This window comes from Olea europaea, unplaced genomic scaffold (genome assembly GCF_002742605.1).
Source record: "Olea europaea var. sylvestris unplaced genomic scaffold, O_europaea_v1 scaffold2942, whole genome shotgun sequence".
Classification (NCBI taxonomy): domain Eukaryota; kingdom Viridiplantae; phylum Streptophyta; class Magnoliopsida; order Lamiales; family Oleaceae; genus Olea; species Olea europaea.
The window spans coordinates 9,863-32,887 of NW_019248021.1; the positions used below are offsets into that span (position 1 = coordinate 9,863).

Here is a 23,025-nt window from a genome sequence, read left to right on the forward strand (position 1 = left end):
TAAAACCAAGGAAGAATATCACCCAATTGATTCTTAAAGTGAAATCTTGAATCTTGAAGTGGATTGCCTTGTTTTTGCCTTGTTCTTCCTCTCCAAATCCTCCAAAATTGTGTTTTTGTGCCTCCAATTACGTTCTCCCCTTCTTCTGGACGTTCTTTCGTATTTAAATCGCGTGGAAATTAGGTTATCAAAGGAGTTTCAATCGTATAAGGAAACTGCAAAACGGCCCCCAGATTATACCTATGCGACCGCATAGGCATAACCTATGCTGTCGCATAGAGTAAAAAAAATTTGAGAAAAAGTTCTCGGGAGAAACTGCAAAACGGCCCCCAGATTATACCTATGCGACCGCATAGGCATAACCTATGCTATCGCATAGAGTAAACAAAATTTGAGAAAAAGTTCTCGGGAGGATTCTATGCGACCGCATAGAGTTTATACTATGCGACCGCATAGGCATACATTCTTTCCGCCGGACAGTTTTTAATATTTTGGTCATAACTTTCTCTTCTGATCTCCAATTGAAGTGATTAAAAGTGCATTGAGAATAAAACTCAAAGATCTACATTTTTGATAGAAATAGACTTCCTCAAATTTTGATGTTTACTATGCGAAAAATAGATCTCAAGTAGATACTAAAAATCACGAGCATAGCTTTTTCGCCTGAAAGTTGATACTTGATAATACTTCGACCCTATTTTACCTCGTGACTCCTTTCCTCATCCGATTGACCTCTAACACTCTTGAATCTTCATTCCATTTCCCGTCTCATCTATGAATTATTTGCAACTTGATCCCCGAACTTTCAGTTTAATTCATTTTAGTCCCTTTGTAATTCCTTCTTCTTCCAATCATCTTGTATTGCTTTCGAGTTCATACTTAGCATATTTGCATTCCCGAGTTGTCTTTTAGTTCAACTTTCGAATATTTGCATCGTTAGTCCCTGAACTATCACTTTGCTCCATTTTAGTCCTTTTTCGGCTCTCTTCTCCTGAATTCCACTATTTCCGTAGAAACACCTACATTGCATGAATTCAATGAGATTAAGTCACAATTCAATCATTTTGCTTGTATTTAAGTCATGTTTATAATCTAAATAAGTGTGCAAAAACACACTTATCAAAGACATCCCAGTGACATAAGGAAATACAGCTTCAGTAAGGGAAGATAAAAGCAAAGAAAGAAGCTTTTGATCTTTCTTAAACATAGTGTCATCGGTAGGTTTGGGAACATTGGCGAACGTAGATATTTTCAGTTGATGGGGGCACAATCAAACTTGCAAAGAATACAAATTTACGTTTATCTCAAACATCACCAAGTTTATCATCTTTTTTATCTCCAACATCATTTTTATCACTTTTATCTCAAATAATCTTTTCATTAACATTATGATCATCAAAAGAAAAAGTATATTTATGTTTCAATTATTTTTCCATCACAATTAATAAAAACAATCAATTCAAGTGAAAAATACAAAAATCATAGCAAATTCTGAATGTTAAATTATCAACAACATTTCAGTTTAAACAAAGAAAAAAATCACAAGAAGAATCCATTACCATAAAATCGCCAAAACAAGATAGAATTTAATGTATTTAAGGGAATCCTCAATTCCGTTTCATAAAAAAATACGAAAGAAATCATTACAAAGAAATAATTTCTTAAGGCTTTAAATATGATTTTTGAGGAAACAAACCAAAAATAAAAAATAAAAATAAAAATTTAAGTTAGTGGGTCAAGTGACCCACCAGGACCCTCTGTGTGTCCTCCAGTGTTTGGTAATTTGTTCAGGTGGAAAAGTAGAGGAAGCTATGGTTTTTGGAGTAGCAATGGTTGTTCCATCAACAAATCCCTTGAGATCTTGATAGTTAAAGACATGTAAGAATTGAGTTTTCCGAGCCAAATAATTTTTAGAATTTAGTTTGATGGAGAAGGTGTGATGAGTGGAAGTGAAAGAAGTAATATGTGAGGTTGGAACCATTTGGTTAGAGGAAAGAAGAACAGGAAATATTGGTTGAGTATTGGACGATGAAGAAGCCATGAAAAAAAGTCAATTTGTGAGCTTTGATACCGCATTAATTCAAATAATTGTATGTATATTTCATTGTATAAAATAAGATTATAAAGGCCACTATTTATAGGGCCATGCATAGCTAAAGATAAATACAAAGTTTGATATAAATACAATTGGAGATAAGTTAACAAAAGATAGAATCATGTTTAATAAACTAATAAAGATGAGTAGAGGCACAATTTTAGTTTAAGAACTAAGAAACGACTCAGACCCAAATGGCTTTTGATTTAGGTTTCTAATTTATTTTTTGGAACCGGAATCGAGATGTCCAATTTCAATTTAATTTCAATTTCAATTTCGTTTAAAGCCCTTGTTTGAGCCCCATTTTAAGAGAAAATAATTCGTTTATAAATAGTGATTGATAGAGAATGTATGGTTAAAAATTAAGAAAAATTTTTGAGTTAATTATTTTATTAAGGTTGTATTTGATTGCAAATGTGAAAACGATAAATCAATTCCATGTAAGTTATAAAAGAAAAACTCACCAATATTATAGGAATGCATTTTTCACTCAATTGGTCAAAAATATGTTTTAAAGTGTTTTTACTTTTGATGCTACCAAAAATCAAAGTAGAAAACGAATTTATCGAATGTTACTTTTTTTTATAGAATTAAAGCCGATCTAAAGGATACGTGGCCGAAAATTAAGTCTTAGAAAAAAAAAAAATGAATTTATAATGGCCTCAAAAGAAAAGTCAGCACTGGTACACCGTACACGCCTGCCTACAGAGCCACAAGCACAAGACACAGCGGCGGTGACCCCGACCCCCCCGGGGCACTTTTACTCCGATCTTCAGGTGAAAATTTGCTCATGCTATATGACACCTTATTGACCACCGTTCAATATTTCACTACATAAATCAATCCCGAAGACTACTATCTGAACCTTCCGAAATGCCCTTGACAATGGCATCAGTATTATCATTGATGCCTGTTCTTTGCTCCGTTCAAACCACTCCAAGAGTTAGGAGAACCCATCAAGACAATACTAACAAAACCAATACTAGTGCTGGGAAGCAAAAACTGAGCTATAATGGCGGTCCGGTGGAAAACATAGTGGAGGTTGTACAAAATGATGTTCTGTTTCTAAGAACCGGGATAAACAGAGGCTTGCAATGGGCCAATAAAGCGTTTCGTATTCCGCAGTTCACTAAATTGGTCGAGGATTTGGTGTGGCTGCGAAATGTGGAGGACCCACAAGCTTCGTTTCTCCAGTTTCCCTCTTGGCCTCAGCCTTGTTATCCACGTAGGTAGAAGTACCTTTTGTTTTTTCAAGTCATTATTCTACTTACTTTTGGTTAGTTGATTAATTGAACTCATATGTCTGTCGAATTTTGGTTCATATGAATTTCTATGGAGTGGCTGTATAAAGAATATAGTGCTCAACTGAATTTATTTATCTAGGATCTAAAATTTCAGCACATGCTTGAGGTATTAAATGCATTTCCTTCACTTCCTGTCTGCATCGGTAGTGTACATATTTCAAATCCTTCCTATATGTGTACTGGAGTTGATGATGATGAATGTACAGAAGTTGCGTTGTGGTATTTTTAATTTATTGTGCTGTTATTGTTGGAGTCTGCTCATGCTAGATGCACTGTATCTGTGGTTGCTTATGTTTATTAAATCCAAATGGATAACAGCATAGCAACCAAGCAGGTGATTCTTGTTTACTCAATAACTTCACTTTTAGTTGATTATTTCCAATAGATGATATAGTAGAACTTGTTATGAACCAACTTCATTTCCCTGATGATGATGTACATGTTTTAACACAGAAGTTCCTTTGGTTTTGGAAGAATTTCGCATAAATTTTAGAGTGGAAATTATTATTATTATTTTTTGGTCAGTAGGTACTTTAATGATAATCGTATAATTGAAACTCGTATATACTTAGAGTAGTCATTATTTATTGAGTAATATTGAAAATTCATTAACTTGTAATAAGTATAATATAGATTCTCATTTGAGATAGAAGTTATGATGTGAAAACTTAAAAAGAAAGCTAAGATTAAATAAGAAATACTATAGCTTTTTAAGTTAATGTATCTTCTTTCTAGAAAATCAAAGTGTAAGTGATTTTGAATGATATGTTGGTCAAATATTCATCATGATGCAATAAAATTGTTTGAGTAAATGTGTAATAGTGTATTATGAGCTATTAGTCCACTAAAATATGATTTATTTAGCTATGCTTTATCATTCACTATTGATGAAATAATTTATGAATACTGTACTGGATTTAGGAATAAAAAGTTTATTATGGCTCTATAATGTTTTGAAATGCCTCTAAGGGGAAACAAAAGGCAACAACAAGAAGTTAGTTATTCATTGAATTACATTATGATATCTTGAAGACTATGAATATTTAAATGGATTTGATTAAGACACATTTAAAGAAAATTTTCCAACTAGTGATAACTGCGGTTTCCCTTTACTTTTTGGCTTGACTAACTAAGCTTTCGTTTATGGAAATAGGAAGGACTGCAACGACATAGTTCAAATAGCATGTACATGGGTAAAAGAAATGATCTATCGACATTAATCTGTTCTGTCGAAACCTGGCTTCAATCTTCTGAAAAAAGAATTATGTGAACTTTAGATAAACAAATACTGTTTCTTTGTGGACTTAATATTGTTTTGATGATGTATCTGCTTGTTATGCTCTCTTGTATTTTTCATACACGGAATAAAATATTTACATCTATTCTTTATCTAGACCGAAACTTCAGCTAAAAAGGTGAACAAGCCCACCTTCTATGTAAAAGGGATATGAATGCAAAAAACAGAAGAAAAAGAAATAGTTTTGTTGAGATTTTATATTCATTTATCAAATAATTATTTTCTTCCCAAATTGAGTGGGAAGCACATGCTAGGAATTTGTCACGTAGATATTTAATTACCCTGTCAAAGTAAAATATTCATAGAACTGTTTGTTCATGTAAGACTAATAATGATCTTGAATTTTACATTTCCCTATGTAAAGTTAGGGCACCAAAAAATTATGTTAAAGATGAGATTACTTATAGAATAAGTTGGAATTAGAATTTGTGCTGCTGAAAATTAAAGATATGTGATTTTGTTACAAAAGAAGAGAAGTGTCATTATTGGGAATAACAATCTGTGAAATTTTGAGACTGCTTGGAAAGCTTGGCAATTTAGTTTCAAATTTACATTCTTAGGGACCTGCTGGGAGTTTTGGTGTACCAGTTATGGGGTTTGTTTAAAGTATTTGTTTTGAACATTTATGACGAGTCTAGTCTTGGGTGGTTTTTAGTAGCCATTTTTAAAATAATCCAGCCTATGCATGGGAGATTATGAAAATTTTTAAACAAATAAAATAACATATATTTCCCTTAACTGAAATTTTCAATTTATAATTTTGTGTACGAATTTTTTTCTCTTAAGTGATATTTTACTTATAAGTAGTTTTTTTTACACATAAGTGAATTTTTATTTATAAGTAACTTTTTTATATTTTATAAATGAATATTTGTATTATCAGTAGTATTGTATTTTTATTTTACCCAATTTTTTTACACAAAAGTGAATTTTTATCTACTTATATAGTTATTTTTAAACTTATAAATAAAATTTTTAGTTAAAAATTGTTTTATTGACGGTAAATTTGGAAGAAAATTTAAAGAACAGCCAAAAGCCTCTCGAGTTATTTGAAATATTTCCCAAATTACACTACACTAGTTTTGGGTGATTTTTAAACCACCATAAACGAGTACTCTAAATAACTAACAAGTACGGGTTTTTCCAGCCTCTTATAATGGTGTTACCCAAAAACTGGGTAAAACAGGTGGCAAAAAACTCTCAAGCAGGCCCTTAATGACTTTGGGAATTTTTTTTTTTTTGATAAGTGACTTTTGGAAAATTAACTATTGTAATTGGTTGAATTGGTGAAAAAATGTGGAATTATATGCATCCTTCGCATCTATGTTGGCAAGGATGTGGCATTTATGTGTTCATTCTTTATGTCCAAAATGCTTGTGTTTCTACGTTGCTTGTGGAATGTGGATCTTTCTAAAATATTTTGTAGAATCTATCTTATTTTATAGATGATTTTGTTAGAATTACTTGATCTAGAAGCATTAGCTATTAGAGAGGGCTAATGTGGATGTATCATTTAAGTCCTTGTTTGGTTCAACTAAAAAAGGTCAATTGAAAGTTAACAATTAATTTTAACAATACATTTCATGCGATTCGCAAAGCCCCACTATAGTCACACACAAGCGGCGGCGCTAGGTGGAAACTCTAGCTCCGCCACTTGTATTGAAGCAGCAACCAGAGACACGCCTCACAGGGTCGATGCGGAGGGTTCAAGCACTAGTAATCACGGCGGAAGAAGAGGAGAATCTGTTATAGCTCAATCGGGATCCAATTACTTAAGATCGGGCCGCCACCCTGACAAATGCGCCCGACCGGATGGTTTTTCAGGTGATTTTGAAGTTGGAGGGCTGGTGGCGTGGATCACGTGCTGCTCCCGCAGCTCTTCTACAGGTGTGTGAAGCCCACGTGCCGCCGATGACCCTGAAAATTTCTTTCGATGATGCTAGGTTGTCTCGTTCACCTGTTCTTTGTCAGATGCCTTGGCTACACACAATCAGGGTTAATAGTTTGTGGGTGCACACAAAATGATGATTTTCAATAGCTGTTTTAGAGTAAAGGCGAAGGAGTTTGCAGTGTCTGTTAACAATTTTGGTACTGTTAGGATGACAGAACGAGGTTCAAAGATATTGATTGCAATTTGCATGAAGAGGTTTGGTGCATTTTGGATAGTAAATATGGTGAATAAGTTGAGGACGGCTGATAAAACAAAGGATTTTCTTGCGAAGTTTAATGGGTCTTCTCGAACTTTTTTGGCACAACGATGTGCGAATAGCCGTGGTGGGTATCTGATTATAGCACATTATGGAGAGAGAAGTTGGAGAGGAGTGGTGATGGTACCAGAAGGGGCAAATGGAGAGGGTTGGGCTTCGATTTCGCATGTGTTTCTAAGATTCGTTGATTCTTTTATTATCGGAGATAAGGCTAAGCGTCGAACAATTGAAGCAGGGAGTCGATAAGGGATAACTTATGCTAGAGTTACGACAAACCTACAAGCTTCATTGAATGTTGAACAGCGGGTACTGTGGCACAAGGAAAGGGAGGTTAATGAGAAGAGTGACACATACAAATCTAAGGAAGCAACAATAGGGGGCATACCTGATTGCTTTCTGACTGGTATTGGATTAAGGGACCACATCAAGACTTTGAAAGGGGAATTGGTTGAATTAATCAAGTTAATGGATAGTGGGTTTGTAGTAGGTGCTAAGAAGTCTTGTGATAAGGGGTGTATTTGGATGGTTGTCCAGTTAATGGAACAAATGTAGCAATCATGGATTCCAAGGAGATGACATCGAACCAAACTTATAGCAAAGAGGTGCTAACTGAGCTAAATGATGATCCCTATGTGCTGACTAGTGGAGTAGAGGTGGAACCTTGTGATAAGGTAGGGGATTGAGTATGTTGAACAAAGACAAACTACTCTACATGTGCGCTGGACACGAATCCTGATGGACACGAATCCAACAGAGGGGTTACTTTTGGCAATGGAGCAAGATATTGGAATTGTGCTAGTAGATAGTCTAGCTTCGATAATCAAAAAAATAGCAAGAAGCGATGGGCTTTGAAACTATGGTAATGAACACATACACAAGTAGATATTCGAAGGCTACGAGTGAGGGGGATTTAAGGAATGATAGAGCTTTGGTGGTGTGTGTAGATGGCTGAGAAGGGATATATTTACAGTGATGAGGTATAGGTAGGGAATGAGGGACAATACTATGATCCTCCATACGATGAGGAGAGAGTGAAGGGCAATGCACTTAACATGCGACTCCCCCATTGAATTGGGTTTTCCAAAAAAAATTGGAATTTTGCAAGATGGTGGTTGTGTCATACGATCGGTATGAAAATAGGCTCTTGCGATTATTCAAGGAATTGGAGGCTAGTAGAAGACAGGGGATGGGTACACCAGGAGGTAAGATAAGAAGAAAGGGTGACTTTGAGTTTAAACGACTTGAATGCTGGTTGAGTTATGACGTTAAAGGAGGCGAGTCAAGGAGAGGATTGATGGGGAAGGATGATGGAGTGTTAAGATGATCCCAAAAATCATTAGTTAAATGTGAGGGGGCTTAATGAAGTAGGGAAAAAGTTGAGTATTCGAAATTTATTAAGATGATGGAAGGCTAACATTGTTTGCTTACAAGAAACAAAGTTGCAGACATCAAAAAAGGGAAAAAAAAAGAAAAAGGAAACAAAGTTGGAGGTCGTTTTAAGGGCTGTTTTGACTAGTCTATGGGGGGATAGCATGTCGTGTATCAGTTCCCGGGGTTATTGGGGGCCTCAAGAGTTGTGTTAGTTATGTGGGATACTAGAGTTTTTGATATGGAGGAGGTTAGTGAAGGGCAATTTTCTCTTATCGCTTTTGTTTAGAAATATTGGGGATGGATTCCGATGGATATTTATAGGAATTTATGGCCTAATGTTGATGAGAGTAGATGATGGCTTGGTGGAATCTCACAACGTGTATTGGAGAAGATTTTAATGTAATTCAGTTCCCGACTAAGAGGTCTAGTTGTGGGCGAGTAACAAGGGCCATGTAGGATTTCTCGATTTCATTAGAGAGAACATGTTGGTGGACTTGCCTATGAGTGGAGGAAATTTTACTTGGTCATGTAATCGGGATCAGTCTATCTTATCCCAAATAGATCGATTTTTGGTATGTGGGGAGTGGGAGGCTAAGTATTCAGAGGTCATTCAGAGGAGATTGGGGAGGATATAACCAGATCATTTCCGTATTTCGTTATCTGGGATTGTGAGGAGCATCGGAAGAATGCCCTTTAGGTTTGAGAAGATTTGGCTAAAAATAGAAGGTTTTGTAGAGTGTGTACAGACGTGTTGGGCGTCGTATGACTTCAAGGGGTCTACCAGTTATGTGCTGGATAGAAAATTGAAGGCTTTGAAAATGGTTCTGAAGAGGTGGAATGAGTAGGAGGTGGGATACGTTAACTGTTCCAATGCATGTTAGATATAGAAGAGTTGGATAGAAGGGAGAAGAGTAGAGAATTGGTTAGAGATGAGAGGGAGAGACGTGGAGAGTTAAGGGAAGAGCTAGAGAGGTTGAGGAGATGGAGGAGATTGTTTGGCGTCAGAAATATAGGGTCAAGTGATTGAAAGAGGAAGACAAATGCACTCAGTTTTTTTATAGGGTTGCTAATTCTAACAAGCGAAATATTCTTATCACAATGTTGGATGTAGAAGGGGTTACTTATGAGGACCCACAGGATATCGGGACCCAAATGGTGAGCTTTTATCAAAATCTTTATTAGGAGCAGTTTGACTGGAGGCCAGAGTTGGAGGGGCTAGATTTTTCTATGATTAGTGAGGAGGAAGCCAGATGATTAGAGAGACCATTTGGGGAGGATGAAATTAGGGATCTGGTATTCATCATGAACGACCACAAGGCCCCAGGATTGGAGGGTTTCTCCTTTTCATTCTACAAGGCATGTTGGGAATGAGTGCGTCGGATGTAGTGGATGTTCTTACTTCTTTCTTCCATGTGGCAGGTTCTTGAGAAGCGCAAATGCTACATTTATTTTTCTTGATTCCCAAGAAACTGGGAGAGACTGACATCAAGGACTTTCGACCCATCGATTTAGTGAGTGGGGTATACAAAATTATTGATAAGATTCTAGCGAATAGATTAAGGGAAGTGTTGGGGAAAGTGATATCTAAATTTCAAATACTTTTGTTAAAGGGCGCCGGATTTTGGATTCCGTACTTATAGCAACTGAATGCATCGACTCAAGACAGCTTATGGGGGTTCTTGTAATGTTATGTAAGCTTGACATTCAAATGGCTTATGATCACGTAAGCTGGGGCTTTCTCTTGATTACTTTCCCAAAAAAATAAAAAAAATCTAATTTTTAATCTAAACCAAATAGGAGGTAAATCTTATTTTGTACACGTTCCCTTACGTGTAGATGGGATTCATTTTTTCCCAACGAAGCCTAAAACGTTCACAATTTTATAAAATGGATGGAGGCAAGGCTTAAATCAGGACTTTAATTTGCTTTAGTACCTTGATCTAAAAGACTAGGCTATTTGAGAGGCTACTGATAGATGGTTCATGTCTTGTCTTCAACAAATTGATATCTGAACCTGACCTGTTTTCTTTTCTCTCCTTTTGACAGAACTTTCTGGCATTGATTTGTTTCTAGCTGATCTCAAAGCCTTGGATGTGTATGCTAGCTACTTATACTATCTTGCCAAGATGTGGACGAAGCCACTACCTGAAATCTATGACCCACAGAATGTCACAGACTATTTTAGCTTGAGGCCTCATGTAGTGACCCTTCGGCTTCTTGAGGTAATCAATCATACTTTGACATTCCACAAATTTTTGTTTATCCCCTTGCATATGGAATTTCAGGCAGCAACCTCTTTTCTAAATCAAAATTATCATGTGGCTAATTTCATGATTCTAATTTTTACAAAGTTAATATCAGATTGACTCTCCAGCATAGTTGATAAAAGGGATCTTAAGTGCAAAGTGCGGCAAGGTCTGTCCTTGCTGGCTCTCGCTTTTAAAATGCCGAGGTGCAAAATTGCACAAGTTTATTAAAAAAAAAAAAAAAAAAAAGGAAATTTGACATATTATTGTTTAAATTACTTGAAATTGCAGCAAGTCTACATATTTCATATTATTCATATGTGGAAAATTTTAATTAGAATCAGTATTCACATTGCTTAGATGCAATGCATGTGGTGCTTGCATGCTTTGTTTCCAAGATTCCTAGGTTTTAGGGTGCACTTTGTTCATTTTATAATTATGCTCTCCAAAACATAATAATGATCCATGTCTTGAAGAAAATATTTGGGTGAAGCTTAAGTTTGTTTATGTTTTTGTACAACTGAGGAGATAATCTCTGCTAATTCAGTTTTGTTCAGAAATACTAACCCTGAGTATCCCGTTTGAAAAATGGGATTAGGCTTAATACATTCTTTTAGCTTCCAGGATTATCATTTTGTCCTCTGTAGTTTCACCTTTTATTCGCTTTACTCTGTATAAAATTTGGTCTAGAGAATGATGTAACATGTTGACTTCCGTTATGTTGGACAATTATGAGTTAACACTATTGTCTAAGACATAGGTATGGACATTTATATTTAGCGATCATTTGGTTTAGTTATATATAAGATTTTTAATAGATTTTAATAAAAGTTGATGAAATGTATGGTTGAGAATGAATTATTGCCCAACTCTTTTGCTTGATTTTAACATCGACTTCTTTGTCGCATTACCTTGACCGTATGATACTCCTCAGGTTGCCGCATATTTTAAGGTCATTGTTCGATCACTTTTCCTATTGATGACATTGCCTAATAACTACTTTAATATTCCTTTAGCTCTTACATCTATTATCCCTTTTTCCTAATTTTCATGTTGAGATAAAATGCTAAATACTTTTAAAATAATGAAAGTTATGATCTTGCTTTTGATGCACAATTTAGACATTGATGCTCTCAAGGTGATTTTTATGAATTTTTACATGTTTATTTGGCACGATTTTCGAAATGGATAAAGAAAATTTTCCTGGATTACCCAGTAGAAAGTAATCTATTTGATTGACCACCACACTTAAATGAGTGTTATGTTTTCAATATTGCATAATTGTTTCCTTGTCGGAGCACATTTGAGCCACCAATATTGTAGTCCCTATGTGCAAAGTTGGGGTGTATCTTGCCAGAGTCAAAAGATATATTATTTGGAAGACTTTCCAAACTCTATATGTAATTAGGGTTTTAGATTCTCTAATATTTTAATAGTTGTTTCACACCTAAATTAGTTCGAATTTTTAGTATTTTGTTAGATTCTCTATAATTTTATTCGATGTTAGAATAGGTTTTTTGAAACCCTAAATAAAGGTGCTTATGCATCTTAATGCTCTTAACATTGATATAAAATAAAATTGATATTCTCTCCCTAAATTTTCTTTATTGTCTCCCTCGTCTCTCTCTCTTTCTCTCCCTCTTCCTCTTCCTCTTTCTCCGGTCTCTTCCTCAATCTTGTTCTTGTTGATTATATATCTTTAGTGTCAATTGGATATGGACGTGTTGCACGAATTTAAGGAAACTTACTTACAGCCAACAATTGAGAAAAGATACCTTGTATATTAGCTGTAGATTTCCACTGTAAATGGTAGGAATTTATTGTCTTTCTATGTACAGTACAATGATAGCTGAGTTTCAGCATTGTAACGAGGGCTATTGCTCCTATTTAAACAAAGGAATCCTCACAATGAGGATCATCGAGTGAAAAGACAGAAAATTTATAGTAATCTTGTCAGTTAGTATACTTTCCCAACTAGTCACAAAGCATTTTTTCCCCAAAAGAAGGCTATCTTTTTTATCAAATTGTTTGACAGTTCCATTTAAATAACCAAATGCACACAGCACCCACCCTAACAACTAAAATACATAGAAGTTGTTTACAGTATTCAGCAATAAGTCTCAATGTTTAATTGTTGAAATTCACCAATTTCAACTGTGAAGGGGACAGATGGCCAAGGTGAAAAAGCAAGTGAAAGTGGGAGCCTGGGGCTGGATAAGTGGGAACGGAGTGTGGAATGGGATGGGGGTTTGGAGCCTGGGGTTTTGAACTTTGGATTTTCAATTATGGAATTAATTAGGGATTGGGGGAAGTGGATAGGGGGAGGGGGAAGGTGGTTTGGAGCCTGGTTGGAACATAATCCTCTATTTTAGACTCATTTAAGAGAAACTGCAATGCTATTAAAAGAATCCCCAAGCAATTTTGCTGGAGGTAAAGCTTTAGGACTTGTCTCTTATTTTTTTTCTTTGTTTTTGCCCTTGAGTTAAAACTGGAAATTTTTGGCTGATATGAGATGGAAAAGTAAACGATTTTTCTAGCAATCTACTGTAACAGAAGGGGAAAAATAAAATGGAACATAAAATAAAATGAATGAAATGATGTGTTCGTAGCTGAGTTAATTTTATGATGAATCCTTGGACCAATGTTTTCTTGTCCAAGGTACATGCACTAAGAAGCAATTTGGCTAGAGCAAAAACTTTTGGGCTTCTCATCTCTCAGTTCTTTTTTATTTTCCCTATTCCAGTTAAGTTCAGAATTTTGTGATGCTTAATTAGATTCTTGACTGCTATATTGATAATTTTAGTTCTTGAGCATAGGGTGTTTGATATGTTGATTTGGAACACATGAAACTGTATTGCTCGAGCTCGAGCATGAATTTATTATTATTATTATTATTATTATTTTTTTTTTTTTTAGCACGTGAATAAAATTCAATTATTCTATTCAGTGGAGTTTGTTCTCTCGTGTACTTGTTTCAGCAGTATGCCTTAGCTGATATATTTGCAAAATAAAATAATCAGCATTGGTTCCCAGACAACACATGGTACCCTGTGCAGATTGCTAGATCATGAGCCTTCTCATGGACTACATGGAATGTTCTTTCTCAATAGCATTTAAACAGAGCATACTTTACATATTATTTAATTCCACCTTGAAGGTGTCTTGAATAAAGTTTGTCTACTTCTTGGCATAAGATATTCATTTGATGTCAACATATGTTCGTGCTTCTTGTCCTGTATCGACATTATGGTCGAAATTTCGTAGAAATTCTTTCCTTCTATTAATAATCAGTAGGAGAGAGCTGTCAAGAGGGCTGCATTCTTATTTGCTTGTATCTTGCGGTAGGTATTTGCTGCCTTTGTTTCCGCTGCAATCAAAATCCAGATCTCAAGCATCCTCTCCGCTACAGATAAAGATGCTGATGAAAACATTCTCAAGTACAATTTTGGGACAATATTAAAAGAAACAATGCTAAGCTTGGGCCCCACTTTTATTAAAGGTAAGTAACACTGTTTATAATGACTAATGACGTGTAACCCAATTCAGGAAATCACAATAACTTGAGAGATTGTTCTGTTATATGTAGTTTATTTGAATTGTTTCTCAGTATTATCATTATTACTATATGTAGTTGTTTTTAATTGTTTCTCAGTATCATAATCTTATTCATCGCCAACTTTCTTTTATGTTTGCGTTTGCTTCCATGCAGTTGGTCAGTCCCTCTCCACAAGGCCAGATATAATTGGTTCTGAAATTTCAAAGGTAAGATGAATTTGCATATCTTTGTTGTATTTTACATTGAGTTGCTCCTTTATTATCAAGCCATTTATGGATATTGAGATGGACAGTGGCCTTATGGCCCTTACCACCAATGGATACAAACTGTACGTACTTAAGATTTTTTGCTTAATATTGAGTTCCAGGTTTTGATAATTGAGATCTCCAGTTCTCCAGCACTTCCCGTACTGCAAAGTTGAACATGTTATCATTTGTTTTCCCTTGTTATTGCCTCGATGTGTCACCACCCATCATTTATGATTATTGGCCAACAAATTAAGCATTGCCAATGTTAAACCATTTTACCCGAGCAAAATAGAGTAAACAGGTTATAAATACGATATATCCCCTATAAGTCCATTGATGATAAATTTAACTTCCCCCTTCCCCATCCCCACATATAAAAGGCATGCACACAGAGAATTCTTCTCCCTTACAAAAAAAGGCATGGACACAGAGAACTCAATGTCATATATAAGCAAGAACAGAGATTAAAGTAGATGTGTTGTTAGTGTACACAAGCCTATCATGACCTGCATTTGAATTACACCATTAGTGTAAAGTTTATTTATGTAGACTTTTGCGATCTTACTAGACTAATTAAAGTTCCGGGTGAAGTATAATCCAAATATATCTGAAGTTTTGTGTGTGCAATGAGAGTTCTGTCTTATGTATGCAGCATATACAAACCCATTGAAAAATACTACATAACTCAATTGTTGGAACTTAAAAGTGTGCACTTCATCCCTGCAAAGTTTTACATTAACTAAAGCAATCTATTTATGCAGCTATTATTCATGTTGTTCTGCTAAAATTGAGTAGCTGATTGCATATCGTATGTGGTTAATGCAGACTAGAAGCAATGCATGAATATATGTTATTTTTCATTTTCTGGTAATTGATGATTGCAGGCTTTATCTGAGCTGCATGATCAAGTCCCTCCTTTTCCAAGGGCTGAGGCCATGAAGATTGTCGAGGAAGAATTTGGTTATCCTGTGGAGAAATTGTTTAGCTATATATCTGAGGAACCTGTAGCTGCAGCTTCATTTGGGCAGGTGTGAAATGTTTCCGTCGGATGTTATAGGCTCTAGAATGTATCCAACACATGATAAGTCAAAATTAGATTCTGCTGAAGAGGAAAATATAAAAACTAAATAGACAAGACGTCGCTGTTATTAGCTGTGTAAGTCTTGTCACTAATCTGCTGATGCATTTTCTTGACACTCTTCATAGGTATACAAGGGAAGTACATGTGATGGATTTGATGTTGCTGTGAAAGTCCAGCGCCCTAACTTATGTCATGTAGTAGTTCGAGATATTTATATTCTTCGTATTGGGGTTTGTCTGAAACTCTGCTATTTATAGTCTGTCCTTCGAGTAGGCATAGAGTGCTATACTTTTAACTCTAGGAAATTGTTTCAGCTGGGACTACTGCAAAAGATTTTAAAAAGAAAAAATGACCTTCAATTGTATGCTGATGAACTTGGCAAAGGATTAGTCGGGGAGCTAGATTACAACTTGGAGGCTGCCAACGCCATAGAATTCATGGTAATTTTTATGTGCTGAACTTTAATTAGTTTTGTCCGTGGACCATCATGCGTCGACACCTCTCTCTCTCTCTCTCTATTCCAAGTATAATGTTAAGAAAATTCAGGTAAATAGGACAGCAAGAGAATTTCTCTGTATTCATATTGAACCAAAATCAGTTCGACTTTTAAACCTATGTTAAATTTTGAACTTCAATTCTTGGAAAGAGTCCAAGAACTGGTGATATAATTGAGTCATCCTCATAGTGCAAGTATCTGATGGAAGTATGTGACAAGGGTAGATATGGTTTTACCAACATAAGCTGTTTCTTCGATAGACATGAATTTTAGTCTTTTGGATGGTGATGCACCAAGTGCACGTCTGATGTATTTTAGTCCTCTTTAATAAATGCAATTCCTTTGAGAAGCATATTCTTTCCTCTGCAGGAAGTTCATTCTCGTTTTCCATTTATTTGTGCTCCAAAAGTATTTCAACATTTGAGTAAAAAGAGAGTTTTGACTATGGAGTGGATGGTTGGTGACAGTCCAAGCGACTTGCTATTCAAATCTTCTGAGGAGTCTAGAGCAAAACTTCTTGATTTGGTATGTAGAATATAACAATCTGACTTTATGCTACTGCATTTTAAATAAAATGTGAGAATATATTGCAAGTCTAATCAAGATTTCTATAAAAATGTTATTTAAGATATTGGTCATCAACATTTTGCCACGAAACATCTATCCCCTATTTTCATGCTTTGGGTCAAATTGTAAACTAGAAGCAATAAGACTACAGGTACAACACATTCACGCAAAAGTGACATTAGAGTGGAACTAAAAATAATTCTCACAGCATATCCTAGAGGTATAATGTCGTGCAACATCTTGGCAGTTCTTAGTAATAAAACAAGCCCATGTTAGAAGGATATGGAAATGAACCCATTTTGTTTCCTTCCATGTCTCTTTTTCAGAGCAAGTGATGTCTGAATAGTCTGACTTTATAAAATTATCGTATTTTTGTCCCGTGTTGTACCTGCTACCTAGTGCAAACATTGCTAAGCTGAAGGTAGAGGACCAGGACACAAAATTTTCATTACTTGAGGACTAAAAGCTCTGTGTTATTTAAATTTAGAAGATTGGCAATAAGTGGAAGTTGAGGGCCTGCTACAAAGGGAAAGAGTGATATTTTTGGAGTGGGCATGTGATAGATGTCAGAAAAGGGATCATGCCCAGATCACTGATGGTGTATGTAATTTAGGTGAAGATGCTTGTTGGACAAATGACTGTAACTTGCAAATTTATATTTATATGATTCGCTATTGTCGAATATTGGAATAGAAGCATTCTGAAACAATCTAGTTCAATGATATGCTTGAAAAACAATTCTGGTGCAACTTACATACTAATTCTTCTGCCTCAACTACTCTAGGTTAAAAAAGGAGTACAGGCATCATTGATTCAACTCCTTGAGACTGGCCTATTGCATGCTGATCCTCATCCTGGAAATTTACGTTTTACAGTATCTGGACAAATAGGGTAAAACTTTCTTTTGCTATTTTGTATATTGATTAAAGGTAGCAGATCCTGCTGTGATCCTTGACTATGCTTTGCAAATTAAAATTGTTAGTTTGACATGAATATCTGACAAATATATGGTTCATGCTCATCTCTCTTTGTTGTAGGTTTCTTGATTTTGGTTTGATTTGTCGGATGGAAAGAAGGCATCAGTTTGCCATGCTTGCTTCCATTGTGCACATAGTTAACGGAGATTGGGCATCCCTTGTATATGATCTGACAGAAATGGATGTTGTAAAACCTGGGACTAAAATCCGACTTGTCACCATGGTAGCATCCATGTCTCGTACTATTTGTCCTTACTATAATATTTTTCTTCTGTTGTCACTTTGATTTGGACAGATAAGCATATCCAGGCATCTAGTTAATTGCTAGGAATGTGATTGTAAAAGTAATGGAGTATCTTCTGATATTACTTGCATAACTGACATTTCATTGAAATTATTCAGGACCTGGAAGATGCGTTGAGCGAAGTGGAATTTAACAATGGAATCCCTGACATCAAGTTTAGTAAAGTGAGAATCATATTTGCATTTGCACTAGTAGTTTTTATCTATGAATCGCTGCAGCTCTGAGGCAATGTTTTATTCTGATACTTCGTTCTGCTTCATAACCAGAAGTATAGTTCTTGATTTGATTGTTGAATGATGTCCTCAACACTTATTTGTGTTTGGACTAACATGTGGCTGGTTGTTGAATGCCATGTGAACCAGAGTTGAGAAATGAAACCAGAGAGCTGCATCTATTGACTGAATATGCAAGTCTTACTAATTTTATTTCTTTGAATAGCTGGCTGATTGTCAAAATACTTCTTGTGAAGGTTCTGGGTAAAATTTGGTCTGTTGCAATCAAATACCATTTCCGCATGCCACCATACTATACCCTATTATTGCGGTCTCTTGCATCTCTAGAAGGTAAATCGTCATGCCATTCTCTGCAGTGAAAGAACTATCCTTATGTACAGCTTCATAGAATCTCGTCTTTCACTGTCAGCAAGGATGTGTTCCTTTTCTTTTCATTTATGTATATTATTTATTAGGCCTTGGAAGATGACAATGTTATTAATGCTTAATCTACAAAACATTAACTTAATCTCACATGAACACTCAACTTTGGACAGTTACATAGATAACATGACTTGTTGAGCTCATTAGTTGTCTCTTTCTTGGTTGACTTGTATGGATACCTTTCCATAGGATAGAACTCCTTGCCAATTAATCTGCGAGTTCACTATCTGGGGAATCGGTCAATTTGGGGGTGATTCAACTTTCGAAACGATGAAAATCCTCAACCAGTTGGTGGGACATGGCTTATCTGAATCAAATTTTATAAAGTAATCTTGGAATCCTAAATACAACAATCAGAAGCATGCGATTTGATATTATGATTAGTGTTCTCCTAATGTGCAATAGGCTGGTGTAGAAAATTTGACAAATGAAAGATTACTTTGTACATTATTGGTAAAGACAAGATTTTATATGACGTGTGGCTCATGTCCAACATCTTAAGCTTTTAGATGGGGTGATTAGCATAGTATCAAGCCATTCAAGTCTCCCCGCCACCTATTTATGAAAAATTGAGCACGAGTTGGACCTTCAATAAAACATGAATCCGATGAAAACTAAATTTAATTGAATCTATGATACCCTCTTTTACACCATGAGCTTTATGCTTTTAGATGAGGTGGTTAACAACATTGTTGATGACTAAATTTTTATGAGTAAATGTGTCTTCTCTGTAATAGCTTAAGTTTTATAGGGCTTAGGGTTTAACATGGTATCAAAGCTAGTTTAAAATAATCTTCCCACTTGAGCAATGTCTTGTGTGATTAAACTAGAGTTGATTCTTCTCGTGGATATATTATAAACAATGCCGATAGTTAAAACTAATAATTTTTTGTTTCATAAGAAAATTCTAAATATAGTCTTGCAATTCTTCATTCTGCGAAAATAAATACCTTGAGTGAACAACTTCTACCTGCTTCTTTTTTACTCTATTGTTCCTTGTCCATATCAATTCTGATCTCACACTGTGAACACTAATCAGATTCCTTCAAATATTTCTCAGGATTGGCTATAGCTGCAGATCCAACTTTTAAGACATTTGAGGCTGTTTACCCTTTTGTTGTTCAGAAGCTTCTCGTCGACAACTCTGCTATTCCAAGGAGAATTTTACATTCGGTGCTTACTCTTTAGATGATAGAATATTTTACCTTATCACGATGTCTTTGCTCTTAGTTATCTCCTCGACCATTGACTGTCTTTAATTCTTTCCTTTTCTCCTATTCTAGCTGCAATATCGGATAGTTGGAACCTTAAAAATGACTTTGACAATGAAAATAATGGTTTCGAGACTTTGGGTGATGTTCCACGATAATCTGTACTTTTGAATTGGCATGTGTTGCAACTGTCACTTGATTTTTTACTAAGCTGCTTATGCTTGTAGGCTTCGACATAATCTAGGAAGAGGTGAATTATGATTTCAGTACCTAATGCCTATATCATGATGAGGCCTATTTCTAACTCTTTCATGTCCTTTTTTTACTCATGTTTTTAGGGAAGTTCTTTCCATATGTTTGTAAACGTATCCTGCATTATGCTTAATGCTATCTCATCACAACCTGATTTTTGGGGCTATCAACCTCTCAAGGTTCTCAGAAAGAGACTATTACATATTATGGGAATTCAGTGTTGATTGATATTTTTTTTTTCATGTGTTCTATCAGGTTGTGTTGAACAGAAGGAAAGAGTTCCAGTTGCAAAAGCTTTCCCTTTTCTTAAGAATTGGAGCAACTTGGTATGTTACTACTATCTTTTCCTCTTTAACAGTATTTGGAACTAAAATTTTCTTTAGAATTGGAGCAACTTGCCATGCTACTGCTATTTTTCTTCTTAAACTTGGGTTTGGAGCAATTACATTTTTATGCTCACTGTTGGCAATTTCCCATTAGAATTGCATCATAATTTTCTAAGTGACCCTTTCTCTGTTTCTCAAGAAGCGAGTTGTTTATTTGGTAAATGGGGATGGTCTGTTTGCCACAGTGCCTTTATCTAGAATTAATTCTAGCATCTCATTTCTAGGGAAGGGTTGCATTCATTGACACCATCGGATGCTCAGGCTTCTTTTAATCAGTCTGCAAATGCAGTTCCCCGTGGAGTTGATCTTGCAAACCTGGTTTTGAAACTTCTACCATCGAAAAATGGAGCTGTCTTGAGAAGACTATTAATGACTGCAGTGAGTTCTTTTCACCTGACATTTGTAACCTCGTTGCCCATGTCAACTGAATACATAACTGTTGCTGCCTTTTTAAGTCTAGTTGGCTGGTACTTCATGGCAATGTTAATGACGTAAGCATTAAGCCAAAACCAACCAAAGATAATTTTCTTAATTTAAGAGCTTGGTTGGACAATTTTTTATTTATTAGATATTTTGCTGTTACTATTTTATTTTTTGTTTTTGTCTGATAATTAATGGGTGTTCGGAAATTTGTAGGATGGTTGACCCTGATAACTGAAAAACCTTCTCTCCTTGGTTTTGTTCTATCCGTTAACAGTTGCAGCTGAAATTTTTATTTGACTATAAATGCATACGTGATAAAGTTCTCCATATTCTACTGATCAACTCCCACATATAAGAATTGTAATATGTTGTAACTTGACATAAAACATACTAAACCTACAGGGTAAACTATTAACTTTATGTTTTAAGCTTGATTAAATATGCACTTTGATAAACAGGACGGATCTTCATTAGTTCGAGCAGTGGTTTCCAAGGAGGCAAGCTTCTTCCGCCAAGAAATTTGTATGGTCGTTGCCAATATATTGTACCAGTGGATGACCGCAGCCTTGGCAAAAGTTGTTAACATAACCCAATTTCGTTCGCAAGTAGTGTTGGCCAGCACTGCCAAAAGCACACAGATAGGTCCTCCTACGATAGACACATCAAACATTGATTCTCAGTCCTTCCTGAGAGATCGGCGGCTAAAAATCATTGTGCTGAAGGCATTACATTCTGCGAGGAAAGATCCTGTCTTAATGCTGAGATTCTGCTGGACTTCATTTGTCATATTTATCACAGCAACAGCTTTGGCTTGTCATCGCGTGTTGGTCTCCCTTAGTGAGGCAGGCTTGGATCGTATATCCTACGCTCGTAAGCTAATAACTGTCGGTGCTTAAGGTATGTTTTGTGCTGGTTTGAGGACTTGTGGTGACGCTGATAGACTGAAAAGGAATTAGTTTTACCGAAGATGATTTACATGAAAATTGGTATACTAGATTTGAGTAGAATTTTATTCTTCAACTGGCACTAAATTCTATTCTGTGATAGAACGTGCAATAACCTTTGACTGGAAAGGACACTATCCAATGAATGTGTATATATATATTTTTTAGTATAGTATGAGTAGTTTTTGTGTTAAATAATCTCATTTGTTGCCTATATGATGCCAACTGAAGTCGTTAGTTTCATTGTATTTAACTTATTTTTGCCTTTTCATTTATTACCAATCTGGATACTATGCCCTCGTTTGGTAGCAATTTTTCACCACAAAAAATCGATTTTTTGATCGTTATTTCACTATTTCAGTCATCATTTTTGACTTTTTCATTGACAAGTGGGATTCATTTTTCTCTTTAACAGTAAAAAATTAATTTTTATAGTTACTATCGAACAGGTCCTATATGATTCAAACTATACATCCAAATAGCTTTTGACCCTAAATAGCGCATGAACAATGTTGCATCTTGGACAGTGGGTACAATCTATAATGTATTTTGTGTGGTTTGCAGGGTTCTGGGCCCGTGAACTGACTTAGTCGACTAAAAACATTTGAATAGGGCATATTAGAGAACAAAATACAATAACGTGTTTATTGATACAAAACACATAAAATTAAGAAATCAATTATACTCTTAATAAGAAAAGTTGTCTATAATTTGGGGCAAAATAAGTAATTTTGATGGGATTCACAATTTATACAGACCGTGTATATGTACGACACACCCGCTGCTCATGTGCCACCATTTTTCTTCGTGTTTTGAGAGAAAAATGAAACAAAAGAGAAAGGAAGTGTTTGATTTTCACAGTTTCAAGGAATTTTTGCAATATCATTGAAGGGAGTCAAAGTTTCATTCTTCATTTCATTACTTGAATAATTAGGATTATATTCTTTACATTTCATACTATTTTCTTGTAGTTTTAGCAGCTTGATAAGACTCGCTCTTTCTCTTTCTACGATCGTCTCCATAGAAAGAGAGCTGACTGTGAGCTATAAAAATGGTAGTCTCTAGCTGGAGTATAAGTAGGAGAAAATCCTTGCAAACTGAAAGAAAGATGCATGGGCTGGATCCCAATGTTCTTCAGTTCTTCCAAGAACAATACAACAGCCTAAATGCAAGTTTAAATGCTAAGCAATAAAACTGTAGTGTTGATTTCTCTAAATCAATCAAATAACCTAATTGAAGATTCGAGACTTTTGCCGTTTCCCTGCAGAATCTTGCTGGTTAATAATAAGCCATGAAATGTATAAACTTTTATTTAATTTATTATTATCATTGATGGATATTTCTAAATACCATAAACTTCCATTGATATTTTTCTTGATACCTTACTAGATTTTTGGGAGTTTA

The 23,025-nt window shown here is 35.4% G+C and overlaps 1 protein-coding gene across 2 annotated transcripts; it reads left to right on the plus strand.

The window, feature by feature from the left end:
• The first annotated feature begins 2,801 nt into the window (after positions 1–2,801).
• On the plus strand, positions 2,802–21,846 carry LOC111384582 (uncharacterized protein slr1919). 2 transcript variants are annotated; one of them, XM_023008882.1, is made up of 16 exons: positions 2,802–3,324; positions 10,321–10,496; positions 13,866–14,019; positions 14,230–14,282; positions 15,209–15,352; positions 15,531–15,635; positions 15,720–15,845; positions 16,271–16,426; positions 17,253–17,359; positions 17,506–17,668; positions 17,848–17,913; positions 18,219–18,312; positions 19,466–19,578; positions 20,124–20,194; positions 20,479–20,632; positions 21,136–21,846. In XM_023008882.1, the coding sequence occupies exons 1-16, from the start codon at positions 3,258–3,260 to the stop codon at positions 21,571–21,573; spliced, it is 2,187 nt and encodes a 728-aa protein (XP_022864650.1). In that variant the 5' UTR covers positions 2,802–3,257; the 3' UTR covers positions 21,574–21,846. The 2 variants fall into 2 exon arrangements, with proteins under 2 accessions (XP_022864650.1, XP_022864649.1); XM_023008881.1 differs by having other exon boundaries at positions 2,803–3,320.
• The last annotated feature ends 1,179 nt before the right edge of the window (positions 21,847–23,025 follow it).